This window comes from Gobio gobio (assembly GCF_949357685.1).
Source record: "Gobio gobio genome assembly, chromosome: 1".
In the NCBI taxonomy this organism is placed as follows: Eukaryota; Metazoa; Chordata; class Actinopteri; order Cypriniformes; family Gobionidae; genus Gobio; species Gobio gobio.
In genome coordinates, this window is record NC_137097.1 from 85,879,885 (window position 1) to 85,901,787 (window position 21,903).

The window sequence follows — 21,903 nt, forward strand, 5'->3', positions numbered from 1 at the left end:
CTCTGAATATTGCTTAAACACATCTGAAGCATTGGAAAGTAAATAATTCTGGAGATTGTTATTTGATACATTACGTCCTGTATAATGTGTACAGTGCTTACTTAGTGGTTAGACCATCTAGAAGTCATTAGTAATAACTTGTTCTCTGTGTCTAATGGAGAGGGGATGTAGTGATAGTATAGTTGTATATACAGAAACTAACCACTAGGTATCAGTATTATTATACTCGAAATAAGAAACATTACAGATTGCATTCAATCTGATTAAATATAACCTAAATGAGGGACAGCCTGCTCTGTTTATTGTGTCAGATTTTACTGTTAAATGTTAAAACAGATCATATTTGTATGTTTCATTCATTAAGAAGAGTCTCTAAGTGTAAATATATACTCTCTAATACAGAATATTGAGTCTTATAACATCATGCCTTACTGCATATTCAACAGGCATTCATTCACAGCAGCTTTCTGCTCATTTGCATAATACACAATATATCTCAGTTGAGAAATGAGAGAATAATGCTTTACTGTAAGAAAGCTTTCTGTCAAAGGTTACAGATCCTCGCTTATAGTTTTTATGCTTAGTAGTCTGGAAACCTTCCTTATAATCTGACATATTATTCAGAGTGCACCTATTCACACCTGACAGATCCGTACACATGTGTAATATCTATAAAGATAATAAACATTGTCCTGTGGCTTTATCTGAACCTACACTTTTCACAAGCAACACTTGTGAAGTCTTTTATTGTAAAACACAAGCAACATCTATTATTAGCAGTAAAACCTTCACAAATGAATTATAATTCATTGTTATATTATTAGTAGATATTTCTCCTAGTGCTAATGAACACAAATCATTTGATGATGATGTTATTATCTCTAATGCTCAACAGTTTGCATTCACAGAACAAGCATTCAGACGCATGCGTACTGCTGATCACAGCATGAATATGGTTATGTGTACTGTATATTGTTATCCACACCGAATGCAGATTTAGACCTTAACTTTACATCATTCACTCTAATTCCCTCCTACACTCATCCGACCAGTTGTATCACGTGACTCTGCTCTTCTTCCGGTGATGTTCGTGTTTGAGGAAGAGTCGCCATCTTACAACAGCGCGTCATGTCGTCTTCAAGTGGCACAAAATAGACAAAAGGTAACTTTCTGTCTTTATTGTGAGATTATTTTTGGTCATACTAATTATACCACACTAGTAGATGTTATCTGTTCAGGGCACACGAGTGTGTTTACCTCAGAACCGTCGAGCTGTTTTACTTTCGGTTTGTAAAGCTTCACATACTGACCATACTGCCCTTAACTCTGTTTTTCTCCTATAGGAGAAAAAAAACAATCTGTTTTTTTAAATCTGTTCCCACAAATTCATAATCCAAAAAATAAAATAAAAAAGTGAGTAAAGTTTTTACAAACCCGTGCGCACGGATTGTTAAAGCGAAAACTTTACTCACGGATTCATTTCAGAAGAAGAACAGCAAACTCCCATGAATATTATTGTTTTATTGTGTATTATTCATCAGATTATATGAACTGCAGTGATTCTCTATAGTGTGTTTTCACGATACGTCATCATTTGGCGATACTGAATGTACACAATGCCACTGAACCGAACGGAACTTTCGCTGATTATTTCTGCTGAAAATGGTCAATTATTGTCGTGTTTTAGGCTGCACTAATTGGTCGGACCGGGAAAAACATTTGGGGTTTTATAGACTGCCAAAAGTAATAACAAATCAAGGAGAAGAGTGCAAAAACTGAGGAAAGAAGGCGTTTGTGTTTGGCCAAACTGAACCAGGAGTTCAAGGGCAAGAATCTTGAAAGTTGCTGTTTTAGGCCATGTTTGTAAAAATAATCCTTTGTAAATTGTATTTTTGTGTAATACAAACATACATAGTATACCATTAAAACAACATGGCAGTGACAGCAACATGACTTATTAAAAGAGCAGCTGGGTATGGTACGCCACAACTTTTTACTTTATTATATGATGTACAAATTATGTGAAAATGTACTCTATTAAATAAAACTGTAACAACAGAAAAAATAGCGTGAATTGTCATTATAACACATTACATTTTCAAAAGGAAATAAAATAAATATTAAAATAAATCTTTCAGCCTAATTGAAAAAAACAAACAAAAGTGAAGTGCTTAAGGAAAGAAATGACTATGCTTGGCTACACTTAAGCTGTACATCAGAGATATAAATGAAAACGTGAAGCTACAGAATGATTCACTGCATATAACAAATATACACATGGTTTTTTTACTTAATACCTTTCTAATGTGGCGTTCACACCGGACGCGATTTGCGCGAATAATTCGCGCTTATCGTGCGAAGGTGGACGCTTGAACATTTTGAGTTTACTCGCTTCATTCACGCGTGACAACTACACAACAGACGCAAATTCGCATCATGGGAGGGGCTTCTGCCCTATATGAGTCTATGTGAGCCTATATGGGCCCTATTTGAGCCCTATATGAGTCTATATGAGCCTATATGAGCCCTATATGAGCCTATATGAGCCCTATATGAGCCCTATATGAGTCTATATGAGCCCTATATGAGTCTATATGAGCCCTATATGAGCCTATATGAGCCTATATGAGCCCTATATGACCCTATATGAGCCTATATGAGCCCTATATGAGCCCTATATGAGTCTATATGAGCCCTATATGAGCCTATATGAGCCTATATGAGCCCTATATGACCCTATATGAGCCTATATGAGCCCATATGAGCCTATATGAGCCCTATATGAGCCTATATGAGCCCTATATGAGCCCTATATGAGCCTATATGAGCCCTATATGACCCTATATGAGCCTATATGAGCCCATATGAGCCCTATATGAGCCTATATGAGCCCTATATGAGCCTATATGAGCCCTATATGAGCCCTATATGAGCCTATATGAGCCCTATATGAGCCTATATCAGCCTATATGAGCCTATACGAGCCCTATACGAGCCTATATGAGCCCTATATGAGCCCTATATGAGCCTATATGAGTCTATATGAGCCCTATATGAGCCCTATATGAGTCTATATGAGTCTATATGAGCCCTATATGAGCCCTATATGAGCCCTATATGAGCCCTATGAGTCTATATGAGCCCTATATGAGCCTTATGAGTCTATATGAGCCCTATATGAGCCCTATGAGTCTATATGAGCCAGCTTGTCTCAGTCACTTGAAGTCTTTTCTGTAAAAAATACTGCTATTAATGTGTGACAAAACGTAGTTTAAAGACTTTTTCAGGCGATAATATAGTTGTTTAAAGCTCAAATCTGTGGTTAATTTATAAAAAGAGCCTATTTGAGCATTTTATCTGGCGTTTTGGGAGTTCTGCGCTCGTTTACCCGGCGAGACCCGCCTTTCCTCGGCTAGTCCTTCTCTCATTTGCCGCTGACTCTGGCTCTTTTTTTCTGCTCCAGTCTCGTTGTGAAATGGCTGACATAGATTGTGTTGAGAGGGTAACTCACTTTCTTCCAAGCAAGATCCTTTTTATTCCTGTTCCTGTAGTGATAGGATGATGTATCACACAGCTCCGGGTCTCCACATGCGGCCACCCTTATCTTGTCCTCCATTGTTGTTGGGATTTCTGCCTCCGCTTGTAAATGCGTCACTGCTAAAGCAAGCTCGTGATTGGTTAACGCGGCACGAAATATCCGCCAAAGTTCAGATTTTTCAACTTGAGCGATTAATCGCGCAAATCGCACGTTCAAAACGCTCAATTCACGTCATTCGTGCCGCCTCATTCGCATGAATCGTGCCGCAGAATGCCATTTCGCGTCTCTGCATTGACTTAACATGTAAATCACTCGCACGAATCGCGTCCGGTGTGAACGCACCATTAGACCTTTTTTGAAGAAACTGAGGTAGCTTACAGCAGTTAGAACAAAACCATTTTCCTTTTGGAGCAACCTGAACATTAACACATGCATAGTGAAACCACTGAATAGGACATTTTGCATTGTCACACATAATCATCTGACCAAACTCAACCTGGCCACAGTGACACCAGCTTTTTTCTTGCCTACTGCCACTTGCACCATTGTCAGAACCATCCGAATCAGGGACGGATACACCAGGTTGTGCTGACACATTAGCCATGGTCGATGAAAGCCAACTAGTTCTGGCATAATGCACATGTCGTTGATGAGCTGATGCTGTGCCTCTCTCACCCATCCACACACCATCTGGTTGTAGGCCTCCAAACCTTTGTAACATTTGAGGTCTTCAGCTGTGTATGGGCTTGGCGAAAAAACGAAGTAGTTCACTGTGTCCGGATAAGAAATCGAAGGGAGAATTGTCAGGTCGTCAGTCCACGACAAAGGAGCTAGCTCGTACGGATCTTTACCGCCTATTAACTTAAGTTTCTCAAAATATCGCTCCCTTTCCTGCTTACTAAGTCCTTCTCTATATGATTTCGCAGCTTCCACACGTTTTTTCCATGGTTTAGACATCATAAATTAGTAGAAATTAGTCTTCAGTGGTATATTATCCCTTTTCTTCTTCTAAATGCATGTAGCATAAATGCAACAATAGGCAAATAATAATTATAATAATAATAACAACAATTATTATTAGGCAACGCGGGGCTCAACCTAACGCGGACCACACACGCCAGAATGACGAAACTCAGTGTATTTACTAGTTGCCATAGCAACATTATTTAGAGAAAAAATAGCGCCAAAATGAAAACATCTCTGGAAGATATCACTGAACATTTATTTAACCATAGCAAAAGTACATTTCTTACTTAAGTTTAGTTTTCATCTGTTTTTTGTGTTTATTAAAAATAAGACAAATGCGATATTATTGTAATCTTCTATCTGTTATTTATCAGATGTTGTTTAATGCGGATCACTGCGTTACAATGAGCCCCTATTAGAAATACGCTATTATATTCTATACTTTTATGAGTTCTGTTGAGAAACCATGAGAAAAGGGTGAATAATGACAGAGTCCATGTTCATAAATTATTAATTATTATTATGTTTTGAACTGTTTAGCTGTATTTAGCGATGTGTTTGTAGTCAAACTCAATTTTTATATTTTTAATGATTAAAAAAAATGCCATTACTTTATTTTAAAAAGTTAATAATTGTATATTATTGACAAAATATTTTAGTTTGTCTTGTATATTTGTTTGATTATATCAGGTCACATGTTAAGCTGTTATTTGGTCATGTTATAATGCACCCCACCTATGGGGCATGTTGTCACATATTTCACTTCCATTCTTTCGGGGTAAATCAATAATAAAGTAAACACTGTATTAACGAAACAAAACCACATAATTGTACTAGACACGTGTGACATTAATGTGTGAAACAATAAATACTCTGAACCCCGAGTGGATTTACACAAACTGAGAGAGTCAGAAAGCGTTAGGTTGTGCCCGCTCTCCCCTATTTATTGTATTTATGTATGTATAAATGTATTCAAAATCAAATCAATCAAATCAAATCAAATCACTTTATTTGTCACTCTACCATATGCACAAGTGCAACAGCAGGTGAAATTCTTAGGTGCAGTTCCGAGCAACATAGCAGTCATGACATGACATGTACAACATTTAAAGCAGCATCAGATTACACATCTGATGCGCCCACAATTACTCACATAACAGTATACACTACAATAAACAATAAATAATTTACACAATGTGAGTGTCGTTCTCACAGCTTTAACCAATATATACATACTTACAATATACATATACTTTAAACAATATACACTAAACATACATTAAACAATATACATTAAGCTATAATAATAATAATATACAATGTACAGTATACATTATTATTCACAGTGGAGATCCACACAACAGAGTTATGAGAACCATATGTACAATAGGTGCTATATGATAGATGATAAATAAATGTGTATATAATGTGTGTGTATCTACAGTGGGTTGTGCTGAGTGATATTCTGTCCAGTGTGTGTTATGATCCTGATGGATCAGGAGTTAAGGAGTCTAATTGCTTGTGGGAAGAAGCTGTTCTGGAGTCGGCTGGTGCGTGTTCTGATGCTGCGGTACCGTCTGCCTGATGGCAGCAGTGAGAGCAGCCCATGGTTCGGGTGGCTAGAGTCTCTGATGATCCTCTGAGCTCTCTTCACACACCGCCTGGCATAAATGTCCTGGAGGGAGGGAAGCTCACTTCCGATGATGCAGCTGGCCGTGCGCACTACCCTTTGCAGGGCTTTACGGATGCGGGCGGTACTGTTGCCGTACCAGGTGGTGATGCAGCCAGTCAGCAGGCTCTCTGTGGTGCTAGAGAGAGAGAGAGAGAGAGAGAGAGATAGAGATAGAGATAGAGATAGAGAGATAGAGAGAGAGACATTATTTGAATCTTTTAAAGTCTATTTTGGGCAAAAAGCATAGTATAATAAAATCACTAAAACAAGTCTTTCATGTTAAAAATGAATAGTACACAAACATTTCTAAAACTCTACAAACTTTTTTTTTTTTTTAATAGCGCATTAATTATTTTATGATAAACATACTGTTTTAAGTGCACTCATTTATAGTCATAAATTAAAAATAATTGATAAATAAATACATTTAAAAATAAATACAATAAATAATAATTGTTGTTGTTGTTGTTATTATTATAATTATTATTTGCCTATTGTTGCATTTAGAAGAAGAAAAGGGAACAAATAAATGAAAAGTCAGTCATAATACACAATGTCAGGTTTATTAATAAAGTGCTAAGATTATTACAGTTAAACAAGATTTTGACGCACATAATTCTTATTAAATCGTTGCATTCCGCCGTTTATAGAGAATCACTGCAGTTGATATAATTTGATGAATAATACACAATAAAACAATAATATTGGTGGGAGTTTGCTGTTCTTCTTCTAAAATGAATCCGTGAGGAAAGTTTTTACAAACCCGTGCGCACGGATTATGAATTTGTGGGAACAGATTTAAAATCTGAGGGTACGGTTTACAAAATCTGAGCGCATGGATTGGAAATTCATGGGTACGGTTTATTAATCCGTGGGCACGATTTGTTAAACCAAGGGAACAGTTTAAGAAATCGTGATCACGGTTTATAAACTGAGGGAACGGATTGCAAAACCGTCGGCACGGATTGTGTTTTTTTCTCCTATAGGTGACCTGCCGGGCTCTGTACTATTCCCTGCATCACTGAGGTTCACAGGATAGGGATGGGGAAATGAAGCCTCATAAAGCTTTGCAGCTTTTCTCTGATTTAAGATTTGAAGCACCAGGGGTTATAGAGAATGGGAACGTGACGTCAGCAACGCAATGCATTCCTGGACTTTAGGACACAGACACTACACTACATGTTTTGCAGAAATCATTTCTTTAAAGTGAATTTCGCTTTCTATAAATTGTATTTTAATTTTGATCAAGGTTTCAACCCACTGGCCATGTTTCCTGAAAGCGTCTTTCTTTTGAATGCATTTCTTGAATGTCTTAATTACAGTAGGCCTATAGCTAATAATGATATTTGTGGCTGCACCGGGTCCATCATTATTAGGTTAAAGCTCCGCGCTAATCATGAGCGATCCATGGCTCCTGCTACCCGTGGCTGTTAAGAACATGGGCTACATCAATACATTACAACAATCTCGTGCTAATTGAGTGGGAAAATGTTTTTTATTTGGCAGCAATGCGTCACCGCACACATATTAATGTTTACTTATTTAATTGCCCATATTTTAATTGAAGATATGTCATAATAAAAAATAAAAAACATAGGCCTAATAAATTTTGTCATAATAAAAATCACTCAACTAACCTATAGGTTTAATGAAAGTGAAGATGCCTGAAATGTGCATCTAATTCATGAAAATATTCAATAATAGCCCCGTTAATTACAATAAGTATTACATTTAATAACAATAACACCAGTAACAACATGCCACTTGGGGCCTTCTGTGCCAAATATGGCTGGGTCATCTTACCCCAAGAGTCTAATTTTATCTTTTTTCTTCAAAATAAAAGCTATAACATTTACTCTGCAAATCCCTCATTAACAAAGACACAAAAACTTTATTCAACATAATACAATGTCATATATCACTATTTTCGATAGACACAGAATTAGATCAGAACTGTTTTGACTGGCTAGTAAGAGTAAGATGGGGAATTTGTATGGACAAGCACCCAATCCTCGCCCCAATGCCACCCCGCCCCACTGCCCCTTATTCTGGTTTAGGCCACTGCCCCTCAAAATGTGGCCTATATATATATATATATATATATATAATATATATGCACACACACGTAGGGGGTTATACAAGAAGGGGTTAGGCTAAATACCATGGCTGGGTATTGACACCAATTTCACAATTCGATTCTATTTCGATTCGGTTTAATATCCATTATTTTGGATATATATACAATACATGACAATTTTTCTCAAGGAAAACAAATCTCTAAATCTAGGTGTAAACTATGGGAGTCAGTTGGTACTACATTAGCCTACTAATATTGAAGGTACAAATGAACTGATTTGTATACAAACACTTAAATTATACTGTTTTTTTTTTTAACTTTACAATTACATAATCATAATTCTACTCCAATTAGGTTTTTGAAAGATAAACATTTAAATGGTGGCTGTCATAAAAACATGCCAGATTTATCCATACATGCATTAAATATTGAAAAACATTGACAATGAATATCCTATGTAATGTGTTGCATATATTTAGCTAAATGCTCCTCTCTAGATTTCATGTTTCTGCTGACTAGCGAGTTTATGGACACTGGATATGGTTTTTCTGAGGTAAATGTGACGTCACATGATATTGTTTACAAGCTGTTTTACTGCAGTTAAAACACTTGAGCTATTCCATATGACATGATATGGATCTCGGTAAGTTGTCCTGTATCTTTGACACACTTTCAGAAGCTCATTCGTGTTTATTTCCCGCTGATACTGATATTAAAGCGGAAGAGAAGATCCGTTCATGTTCTCTCTGCGCTGCTGCTTCTCTTGAGCTGAGCTGAGCCAGAGCGGTATTTATGTTTTTGAATTTCTTAATAAAACGGACGTAATTTCAAATCTGAGACTTTGTTTCATATCAAATGTAACAAATCACAAAGAGTATTGTGATTTATTGGACGGGAGCTGCGCTGTAATGTTTATTTCATTCATTAACTGAAAACAGGATGACTAATCGATTTGGGATTTAAGAATCCATATTCTTTTGTAAAAATGAGAATCGATTAAAATCGAGAAATCAATATTTTTTTTACCCAGCCCTACTAAAAACTGACTTTAGCCGGACTGAGGTAATTAGAAATCGCTGTTTACATCAGAGTATGGTCTTAATCAGAGTATGGTCTTAATCAGAGTATGGTCTTAATCAGAGTATGGTCTTAATCAGAGTATGGTCTTAATCAGAGTATGGTCTTAATCAGAGTATGGTCTTAATCAGAGTATGGTCTTAATCAGATACTACGTTTACATGGACAGCAGTAATCTAATTATTGACCTTACTCTGAATAAGGCAATAATCTGATTAAGGTGTTTACATGAGTTGCTTTTAGAATATTACGTTCATGTTCCCGTTTTACATGTTACAGAACATAGTTTGATTAATGGTACGTCATTACGTCCCCATGCCACGCTACGCTGTCCGGGGTCCAATCATAGCGCGACTTTCGTGGGTGTGTTCAAATCAATGGGCTCAGGCAACCCACTGTAACTTTACCTGCGGGTGTCGCTGTTGGACAGTGTGACTTTATAAAAACGAGTGATTTTTATACTTTTTTTTTTATGATATTATGATATTATATATATATATATATATATAGTTTTATTTTTTGTAATATTAAATATTGTCTTTCAGGTTTTTTAAGAGACACTGCCCATCTTGCCTCCTTCTTGACAGCCTACATTTCGAATAATAGTTATGATAAATGATGAAAATGTGATGAAAAGGTTTCAAAATCGTGATTGTTTGGATTGTTTTTTTTTCTGCTATCGAGCCACAAAGCGTTCACTGAATGGCATATGGCTCGCAAGCCTAGAGGTTCCCGACCGCTGTTGTAAGTCAGACAAATATGAATCTGGGATTACAGATACAAAATGATCGTATTTTACTTTTAAAATGAGCATTATTGCAACACAAAGAAAAAAAATATAGAGGAGGCCGTGTCCGAGTGAGCAGAGTTTTTACGGTCTATGAGCAAGACACGCAGTCACACACCATAGCAACACGTCATGGCAACGACATTTCAGACTGAAAGGTACGTAAAAGATAAACGGGAATTTAAGCGCATTGTTTTGTACGTGCGGTTATATTAATTATAATTCAAATTCTGTTTTATTTGTCACAATATTATTGATGATTGTTTAGAGGGGCACTTTATATACTTTTGATACGAGCCCCCAAAGCCCTCCCCTCTGCACTTGCCTGGTGTGTGTGTGTGTGTGTGTGTGTGTGTGTGTGTGTGTGTGACCTGTCACAAAACGCGGCGGAAACTCCTTCACGACGTTAATAGTTAGATTAAGGTGTGTACATGTCTACAATGCACTTAGATAATGCGACTAAAACAGGCATACTCCACATGTCTTAATTCGATTTTTGTTTAATTCGAGTATGGCTTTAACCGGATTAAGGTAATTAGAAATCGCTGTTTACATGGTAGTTTCTTAATCAGAGTATGGTCTTAATCAGATTAATATCGGAGTATTGTTGTCCATGTAAACGTACTGAGAGTATGGTCTTAATCAGAGTATGGTCTTAATCAGAGTATGGTCTTAATCAGAGTATGGTCTTAATCAGAGTATGGTCTTAATCAGAGTATGGTCTTAATCAGAGTATGGTCTTAATCAGAGTATGGTCTTAATCAGAGTATGGTCTTAATCAGAGTATGGTCTTAATCAGAGTATGGTCTTAATCAGAGTATGGTCTTAATCAGAGTATGGTCTTAATCAGAGTATGGTCTTAATCAGAGTATGGTCTTAATCCAGGGCTGGACTGGGGCTAAAATTCGGCCCTGGCAAACCCAGTCCATCCATGAGTTCCCTGTGAATGTTTTTGCTGACGGTAAATTGGAGTAAATAAATAAAACTAGGACAGGGACAAATAATGATGGATATTATCGAATTTACTGCAAATGCAGATAACAAACTTGCACTCACACAGAAATGCACTTGAAATGAAATTCGAGATGGACTCGGTAGCCAGCCCTTTAACAATCCTGATACATTATAAAACTGTACACAATAATCATTCACACCATACATACCACGCACATTCAAATGTGTAGAACGTAACTAATCCATATTCAACAATCTGATTGATACAAAATCAGTTTATAACGGAGAACTCTACCTTCTCCCGGGGGGGAAGAGTTCATAGCATGGATAAATGGGATAGTCTTTCAGTCCGATCATTTTCATCAGAATTCGAATTATATTCATTCTCTTTGATTACCAAACCAGGAGGACAGGCCATATCTGATGACACTTTCTAGTACAGACTGATAAAGAGGAACATGATTTTCTTATCAACTCCATAAAACTGCAGTCTTCGTTAAAAATACAATCTCTGATGACGTCTTTTACACACCCAGTCAACATGTGTGACTTGACAGTAAAGCACTGATTTTGAGCTGCGGTAAAGTCTTCGTTTACTCACTCATGTCATTCCAAACCTGTATGACTTTCGTGAAACACAACAGCCAAAATATATTTTGAAGAATGTTGGCAAACAAACCATAGGCTACCATTAGACAGTTCTGAACCACTGAATCGACTCACTGACTCATAACGCTCTGAACCACTGAATCGACTCACTGACTCATAAGGCTCTGAACCGCTGAATCGACTCGCTGATTCATAACGCTCTGAACCGCTGAATCGACTCACTGACTCATAACGCTCTGAACCGCTGAATCGACTCACTGACTCATAACGTTCTGAACCGCTGAATCGACTCACTGATTCATAACGCTCTGAACCACTGAATCGACTCACTGACTCAAAACGCTCTGAACCGCTGAATCGACTCGCTGATTCATAACGCTCTGAATCGACTCACTGACTCATAACGCTCTGAACCGCTGAATCGACTCACTGACTCATAACGCTCTGAACCGCTGAATCGACTCACTGACTCATAATGCTCTGAACCGCTGAATCGACTCACTGACTCATAACGCTCTGAACCGCTGAATCGACTCACTGATTCATAACGCTCTGAACCGCTGAATCGACTCACTGATTCATAACGCTCTGAACCGCTGAATCGACTCACTGATTCATAACGCTCTGAACCGCTGAATCGACTCGCTGATTCATAACGCTCTGAACCACTGAATCGACTCGCTGATTCATAACGCTCTGAACCACTGAATCGACTCACTGACTCATAACGCTCTGAACCGCTGAATCGACTCACTGACTCATAACGCTCTGAACCGCTGAATCGACTCACTGATTCATAACGCTCTGAACCGCTGAATCGACTCACTGATTCATAACGCTCTGAACCGCTGAATCGACTCACTGATTCATAACGCTCTGAAGCTTCATGATGCATTGTTTTGAAATCGGTCCAAATTGAGCCGTGTGTTTATTAAGGTCTTCAATAAAACAAGATGAGAACTTAAATATTCAATTAAAAATATTAGCTTTTTTTCTCTTTTTCATCAAATCTCAGTTTTTGCGAGTTTTATCGCATAAAATTGCATAAATATCTGCATTTTTCATCGCATTTTTTAAGAAAACGTGCCGCATAATCAAGGATTTTTGCCGCAACAATCACAAAAAAAAGCCGCATTTTTCTGGAAGGACTGATAAAAAATTGTATGGACAAAAAAACAGACTCAAATGATTTTCTTTTATGTTACACAGAAAGAAATTCATTCAGGTTTGGAATGACATTAGGGTGAGTAAACGATCACATTTTGGGGTTGAACTAGCCCTTTAAAAACAATATTTTTCAAGAGTGAACACCTAATTTATGAAAGACACTGATATCCATCTTTCACGAGGCTCTCATTGAAATAACATTTACTTAAATTTCATTTAACGCATTTAAAGAGAAAAAAGCCGTGTCCTTAATTCAGGGGATCCAGGCTTTAAAGCTGTTTAGTTGAATTATCCTTTAATTACCCTAATGACATTTGAACTGTAAGATCATGGTAGTCACAGGTAAAAGAGCGCTCCTCATTACCATGGGCCTATAGGGTTCCTAAAATAAATAAATAATAATAAATGTTTGAATTTGTAATAAAGTACAACACTGATTACAATAAATACAGACAAAATATAACAAGTTATTGGTTATTTTTCATGTTTCCCTGTTCCAGTGATTGCAGTGGAGCGTCTGCTGTGATTCTTAATCATGGCGTCCTCATCTGAGACACAAGGTAACTGTGTGCCTTATTAATAATCTGATATTTTTGATACTTTTGATTTGCATGTGCATTGTAAAGTGCTGTTCACCTGATCAGAAAATAGCATTCATGACAATACAAAATGTAGTAAACAATGAAGAAAGCCCAATGAAAGTTAAGTAAATAAAGTCATTTATATATAAAATGTTACCCAAGGAGTGAAGTGGAATGAGTCTAATAGTAACCAAGTAGTAGTGGTGTAGCGGTTCTCCACGCACGGTTCATCGCAAATCTGAAATCATGATGTCTCAGATCTCATCTATAATATAGTTTGTTGAAAATAACGTGTAAAACAGACAGACAGAGTGAAGGCCTGTTCACACCGGGACGAATATCGTGCACGCTTATCGCCAGCGTTTTTCAGCGCGTCTTTGTGTTCACACCCAAGTGATTTTCACTGGCGATCCCAGTACACAAGAGGGCGCTGTGCCACTTTACGCTTCTGACACTCGCTTGTCACGCAGAAGAAGAAGAAGAGAGACAGGCGCTGAATCCAAAATCGCCCCCTAAACCCTCATTCACTATCGCCTACGTTATCCACTAATACAGCTCACTTGAAGGAGTGAATGAATACGAGTGTGTGTAGTCGGACATTCAGCGTGTAGTACATCAGCTGTACACTCGTTATTGCAGTGCAATGTGGGATTGAATGAGTGCACTCAATAACGTCCACTATGGTTTCGTTCACCACTACAAATGGCTGTCCCTTCATATAATGCACTATTTAACCCTCTGGGGGACTTCGGGTCAAAAGTGACCCAAAGCGCTTTATAACTAAAAAAAAAAAAATCGTAGCTTCATCGGAATGGTCCGAAACTTGATGACTTTATTGGTACTTGGCATATGAACACACAAAAAAAATTGGGGACTTGAAAAGTCTATGTGGTTGTAAAAAAATAGTCTCACTCAGGACCTTCGGGTCAAAAATGACCCCCATAGGAAATATGATATACATAAACATACAATCTACAAATAAGACAGGATGCAGAAAAAAGGACTCAACAGTGAAGGGGTGAATCTCTAAAACATCAAGAGTGCAAAACAGACAAAAAAAACTCTCACACACACACACACACACAAAAGAACGCGTGTCATTCCAAAAGCTAATTTTGGGAAATGTGTGAAATAAAAGCAATTATTCATCAATGTAAGAAATAAAGATTACAGCAATGAAAGCATGAGCCTGTAAGCCATCAAGGTTGCAAAATACACACATACACACACACACACACACACACATAGGGGAATATGAGAAATGTGAGAATATGTGAAATAAAATCAATGAATCAAATAAAACTATGGGTAACAAAATGCTTTCCATTTGTTCTCTTTCTAATGCAATGTTCAGGTTTGACTGTATTATAAAGTAAAACTGGCACTTCAAATGACCATTCAAACCAACCAAACAAACAGAACACTTGACAAAAATAGTCTTTGAGAATCTCTTATTATATATTAAAATCAACAACCTGAAAAAAAATTGGCAAATATGTGCAAAAATCACTAGAATTCACAAGCCTTTCTTCAGAGAGCTGTAAATCCACTATAGTGGTTCATTAAAAAATAGCTTTCATGAGGCCTAGGCTTGACTCTAAAATGAAATACAGCTTTAATAATTAAAAGTAAAAAATTATATATATAATGTATATTATATACATTTTCTATTATATTCAATGGGAAAAAATGGGTCATAATTATTGCATACATATTAATTATAAATCATAATATTATCTCAAAACAAGACAAAAAAAAATATTATTGAACAAAAATATATTTCATTGATTTTACTCACTTTTTTTTTTTATCTTAATCCCGTCCTCCGGGTAATTTTTGACCCGAAAGTCCTGAGTGTGACCCATAAACGAAGTACCCCAGAGGGTTAAGGGTTTAGGGGGTGAAAATCATTCACATACTTTTTGCTAACTGACAAGCAGCATTAGCAGCTCATCTTCTCCATTGTCTACTTAAGCCCCGTTTCCACCGAAATTACGCGGAACAATTTGTACCAGGAACTTTTTTCCCAATAACTTTTTTCCCCCAGATCTGCTACTGTCTGCGTTTCCATCGCGGTCTAAAGTACCGTGAAGATTAGGCAGATTAGTCCGGTGATGTGGTACTGCGTGCGGCTGCTCCTCCTAGTCAGAGACGGACAGTTATCATTTTTGCGCGATACTGTCTGCAACAATAACAAGTGGAGGAGATGCAAGCAGTGCTGATTTTGCTGGTTATGTATTGGTTTACTAAATAGGTCATTAACAAAATTGCGGAAAAGAGACGAGCACTGATACTAAAGCATATTCTGAAAGCTCGTAAAGCTAGATTTAAAATAAGACAACGTATGTTATTATCAGCTATTACGGACATTGACCGTGAGATTGCTGAGATGAATGCTCGCCATCGGACAGAAAGAGCAAGACTCATATTTACTGAATGCAGAACGAACCTCGCAAAAGACTTTTAAAAATGTTGGTTGAAATAAAATACTGCTTGAGCTCAACCAATCAGCATGTTCAGTGCCCATGTCCCACCCCCGAAGGTTCCTGAACTTTGAAAAAGTACTACCTCAGGAGCAGGGCCGCTCGGAGGGGGAAATATTTACCCCGAACTTCATTTAGACCCCGGTTCCTGCGGTCGAAACACACAGAGTACCAGCCCAAAGTTCCTAGTTCCTGGGGAAAGCTCCTTCGGTGAAAACGCGTCTTTACTTCCTCTCCGTCGTATCAATGTGTGCTCGGCAAGACCGTTTTGTGCTTGAGCGCCACCAAGTGGTGCTTTGCTGTTACTTCAGCAGCTCCAGGCACATGAACAAAAGCGCCAATCTCATTGGTCGGACAGTTTTTAATGCGCTGCGTCAAAACGAAAAAAAAACCCACCCAAGGCGTTTTTTAACAATTATGCTTTTACACCTGCCGGTGTGCACACTAACATTGCCGCCCTTTGTTTAGTCACAAGGTGTTAAACGTTGGCAATAAACGCGCGCAAAAATCATTCCCGGTGTGAACAGGCCTCTAGGCTAATGTATGTTTCTGTCAATGGATACACACTCTCGCTTGCCAATACATTACAGCAACAGCGATGATCAGTAGGTGGCGGCAGGTGACCGTCTTAATGAGTGAGTCATTGAGTCGTTTATCTTTGACTCAACCGATTCATTCAAATGCTGAATCATTCAGTAACGCACCGTTGCTGTGAGAAGCAATATGGTTCTGATGTGATCTTTGTTTGAATATTTTCTATTGTTTATGGAGCTGCCGTTTGAAATCAGTGTCACATTTTCAATCGTGATGGTGTTCAGGAAAACAGCACTCTTGGTCATGTGTTGCTGCGTAACTGTATCATATGTTATAAATATACTAGAATTATACTAAAATATACTAATATACCAGAATTTTTACAGCCATAAGATAACTGAGTTTCTCTGTGTGAGCAGCGCTCATTTGTTTCCATTTCTCCTCATGAGGCTGCGTGAGCGTCAACCTTGTTAGTGTCAGTTCATTACATTATATATTGTCCACTATCAATCGCCACTTACACTAATGAATGCAGATTCATTCTTACATTTTGGTGGTTCCCTAGTTATTTTTTGTTATTGACGTTTTAATCAGGATACTACACACACATATATATATACACACACACACACACACACACACACACACACATGTTTGGTTTTCATCTTTTATGGGGACTTTCCATAGGCGTAATGGTTTTTATACCGTACATACCGTATATTCTATCCCCCTACACTGCCCCTGCCCCTAAACCTAACCCTCACAGGAGACATTCTGCAATTTTACATTTTCAAAAAACATCACTTAGTCTGATTTATAAGATGTTTTCCTCATGGGGACCTAAAAATGTCCCCACAAGGATGAGGATTTCGGATATTGCTATCTTTGTGGGGACATTTTGTCCCCATAACGTGATGATTACCAGTCCACACACACACACACACACACACACACACACAGGGGTGTTTTTGTGAAATGTGGGGACATTCCATAGGCGTAATGGTTTTTATACCGTACAAACTGTATTTTCTATCTCCTTACACTGCCCCTAAACCTACCCCTCACACACACACACACACACACACACACACACACACACACACACACTGACCCTGCCCCTAAACCTACCCCTCACAGGAGACTGTGCAGTTCACTTTCTGTGAAAAAAACCTCATTCTGTGATTTATAAGCATTTTGAAAAGTGAGGACATGGGGAACGTCCTCATATTTCACCCTCTTTTTGTAATACCCATGTCATTATACACATTTGTGTCCTGATATTTCACAAAAACATGCCCCCACACACACACACACACACACACACACACAGTGGCGGTACCCTTTTGGTCCGTGGCGAAGAAAACGTATAACTGTACCTTTTTAAAAGGACACAATCGGTCCTTAGGGCACAGTTATACCATGGTTTTCCTCTACTTTCCTCTACACAGAGAGCTACTGTCCTGCAGAGTTTGGCTCCAACCCTAAAAGATATCAAATTAAGTTTAGATGTTGGTTTAATTTAAAATGTTCACCATTATTGTGATCAGTGTTTCCTTTTGTTGGCCAGTTTGACTGGTTTGACAGGTTTTTTTTTATGTGAGTTTGTGGTTTTTATAACGCTGTTACCAAAACACATAATCTGTTGCAAAGGAAACCATAAACAAACTGTATCAGGTGATATAGTTTTCATCATCATAAAGAAAAATGTTTGACTAAGCTCACCCCTGACCAAAACTAATACACTAATAAATAATATTCACCAACAGTACTTTCTTGCCACTGATCAGACATTCTGAATTCTAATTTTTAAATACATTCTAAGGGGAAAAGACGCACACATATATCAATAATTGGCATATGAATCACAACAATGGTGACATACTTAATGCTGCAAAGCATGCTGGGAGCCATGAGTTCTATACTGTGGTGGCTTAGTAGGGTTGGAGCTAAACTCAGAACATCAGCTCTCTAGGACCGAACTTGCCTACCCCTGACTTAGAGCTACAAAAATGTCCCCTTAAGGGTCCCACCCCAGTGACGGCCACTTGTACCTTTTTTTCAGAGTGCATATCTATAATCAAATGATTGTCTTCTCATTTTTTGTAGGTAGAAGGGGAAGCTTTAATAATGAAATTCCAAATAGTGAGTATACCTATACATTATGCTCGTAATATAATGTCTTTTGACTTAATTCAGTTTGTCTACAGCAGATCAGCTCATTTTCTCTTTTTCAGTGTCTTTGAGACTGGTGTTGGTGGGAAGGACTGGAGCAGGTAAAAGCTCTTCTGGAAACACAATCCTGGACAGAAACGCCTTCAGAGCTGCAAAAAGTTCTTCATCTGTGACTAAAGGGTGCTGGAAAGAGACTGGAGAGGTGGCTGGAAGACAAATTACCCTAGTAGATACTCCTGGTCTGTTTGACACTGATGCTTCAGACGAAAATCTGAAGCAGGAGATCAGTAAATGTGTGAACATGACGGCACCTGGACCTCACGCCATCCTCCTGGTCATTCAGCTCGGCCCCTTCACAAAAGAAGAGAGACTCTCAGTGGAGAAGATCAGAGCTGTATTTGGAGAAACGGCTGATAAACACACAATCGTCCTCTTCACTCACGGGGATGAACTGACCGGCTCTATTGAAGAATACGTTGATGGAGCCAGTGAAAACCTGAAAGAAATCCTGAGGCGCTGTGGGGGAAGATATCACGTCTTCAACAATAAAGAGATGGAGGATCGTAATCAGGTTGTGGAGCTCCTGGAGAAAGTGGATGACATGATCACCGCTAATGGAGGAGGATTTTACACCAGCGACTCTTACCAGGAGGTGGAGATCATGCTGAAGACCACAGTAGAGGAACTGAGACGAGAATACGAGAAGAAACTACAAGAGAAAGAGAGGGAACTGGAGTCCAGATTTGCTGAAGAGAAGAGACGTCTGGAGGAGAGAATAAACGCGCCAACAGCATCTGAGCAAGAGAAGGAAAGGAAGATCCAAGAGCTGGAACGACTGAATCAGAGGAACAAGATTAGAATGATTGAGTACAAGCGATCTTATGAAGCAAAGCTCAGAGAGGCCAGAGAGGAGGCAGAACAGACCCGTATTCATGACTATAAGTTGATGGAGATCCTTGCCAAGTTACACAGTGTCCACCTTTAATCATTCTTCTGCATTTGATGAACTCTTAAATTGCCTTTAAGCAAAGCTGGGGTCTTGATACAGTCCCCCTGTTTTGAAAATCAAGTACTGTTGTTTATATGTCTGTCTGGTGTTTTTAACATGCTTAAACACAAACCATGTTCAAACTCATCAGTACACTTTTACTGAGCAGTTTTGCCTTAAAGCATTAGTTCACTTTTAAATCAACTTTAGCTGATAATTTACTCACCCCCATGTCATCCAAGATGTCCATGTGTTTCTTTCTGCAGTCGAACAGAAATGAATGTTTTTGATGAAAGCATTTCATCTATATATATCCATATAATGGACGTCAATGTACCCCAGATGGGGCAAGGTCCAAATGACAGTTTCAGTGCAGCTTTAAATGATTCCAGACGATGAATAAGGGTCTTATCCAACGAAACAATCGGTTTCTGTGAGAGATCGAGCATTATTTATGCTATTATATTACCTCTTATCAGACAAAGGTTTGAATCTCTGAGCTCCGGCATTACTTCCGCTAAGTGGTCAAAACACTATCGTGGTCATAGATTTATCGATCATAGATGTCTCATTTGGCATTAGCGCCTGCACGGGTCAGTCGAATGAGACATCTATGATCGCTATATCTATGACCACGCTCATATTTTGACCTCACTTAGCGGAAGTTATGGCGGAGCTCAGAGATTCAAACCTTCGTCTGATAAGAGGTAAAATAATAGCATAAATACTGCTTGATCTCTCACAAACGGATGACATGGGGGTGAGGTAAATTATCAGCTAAAGTTGATTTAAAAGTGAACTAATCCTTTAAGACTCAAAGTCCGTTTGCTACCACCACAAACATGTAATCAATCCAGTCAACTTGGTCCAAGGTGGGGTTTTTCATATCATTATCAACATGTTTCTACCCAGATGCTAGCAGTCTGAGATGGCAAACGGGAACATGGTGTAACATTAAGCAACACATTATTAACTGTGTGATTAGCCTTTGGTTTGACTCTTAAGATATCAATAGACCCTTTTCACACTGTGATGAGGGGTTTTAACGGTCATCAGCACTGTAAAATTAAATCCTGCAAAGTTTTTGTTTTCTTTTTAAATGTACAGTTATATACTTAGCATTATATTACCTTTGCATCAAATTACAAGACATTAGTTAACTGTGAGTTGTAATACAGCGACTGACAGTAAAATCTCTCTTCTGACTGCGGTTATCGATCTCTTCTTTTTGAAAGTTGTGAAAACTCTGTTGTGGAGTTTTTCTTTTGCTATTTAAGTAATTGGGAACACAAAGAAAGCTGAGGATTTTCTCAACACATCCAATATTTCACTTAGTTTTCATTTTGATTGTATGATTTACTAATGATTTAAGTATTTTGCTTAATTTCACAAATGAATCTAATGGGGGAACACTAAATGTTCAACTAAATTACACTGTCACTGTATGATAATTGAATGAACTGATGACATCAGCGTTTTCTCCAGAATGGCTGTACGGCTGAATAAAATGATGCTGCATTATTTTCCTGTTTAACACTGAAGCTGCTCTGAAACAATCTACATTGTTAAAAGCGCTATATAAATAAAGGTGAAGGTGAATCTTGATGGTTGTGAGATATGAATAATATACTAATAAACACTGAACTCTGATCTTTCCTGGTAATAAATCATGATGCAATAACTTTTGTTGAAAATGGTATGTTGATACATTTCACATACCAGCTTACAAAGCCTCTCAGGTCCTACAAACCCTCGTCATTTTCCAAATCTCTGGGCGTTCAACACTAGCAATTAGAAGGTGTTTTTTTCATGTGAAATTATAATATTGCAAAGTAAAAAAAAATTTTTTTTAAAAGAAATTACAATAAATAATACATTGTTTTATTATTAGGGGCCAAGGTGCAAAGGCACCTATTGAAATCCTTAGCGTTATTATTATTATTCTTCCGCCAGTGATGGCAGCCCATAGAACCTTATGGTAAAAAGATGTAAATTTGTCACACTCATAGAAGACAGTCTAATATGTCACTATAGTAAATATATATAACTCAATCCCTCCAGCTCCACCACCTGTCCAAACTTTCACTCATGTTTAATCTTATAACTTTTGAACCCTAATGGTGCGTTCACACCGGACGCGATTCTCACGAGTGATTTACATGTTAAGTCAATGCAGAGACGCGAAATGGCATTCTGCATAATTGAGGGTTTTGAACACGTGATTCGCGCAAATCGCTCAAGTTGAAAAATCTGAACTTTGGCGGATATTCGCACCGCGTTAACCAATCAGGAGCTTGC

At 38.0% G+C, this 21,903-nt stretch overlaps 1 protein-coding gene across 2 annotated transcripts; it reads left to right on the forward strand.

Annotated features, from left to right (window-relative positions):
• Positions 1 to 1,069: 1,069 nt before the first annotated feature.
• LOC307132336 (GTPase IMAP family member 9-like) lies at positions 1,070 to 21,208 on the forward strand. 2 transcript variants are annotated; one of them, XR_013817283.1, is made up of 5 exons: positions 1,072 to 1,162; positions 13,348 to 13,407; positions 18,552 to 18,587; positions 18,680 to 20,129; positions 20,204 to 21,208. XR_013817283.1 is itself a non-coding variant. In XM_079826579.1 (4 exons), exons 2-4 carry the CDS (start codon positions 13,383 to 13,385, stop codon positions 19,600 to 19,602), a joined length of 984 nt encoding a protein of 327 aa, XP_079682705.1. In that variant the 5' UTR covers positions 1,070 to 1,162; positions 13,348 to 13,382; the 3' UTR covers positions 19,603 to 21,208. The 2 variants fall into 2 exon arrangements, 1 of the variants encoding a protein (XP_079682705.1); XM_079826579.1 differs by having other exon boundaries at positions 1,070 to 1,162; positions 18,680 to 21,208.
• Positions 21,209 to 21,903: the final 695 nt, after the last annotated feature.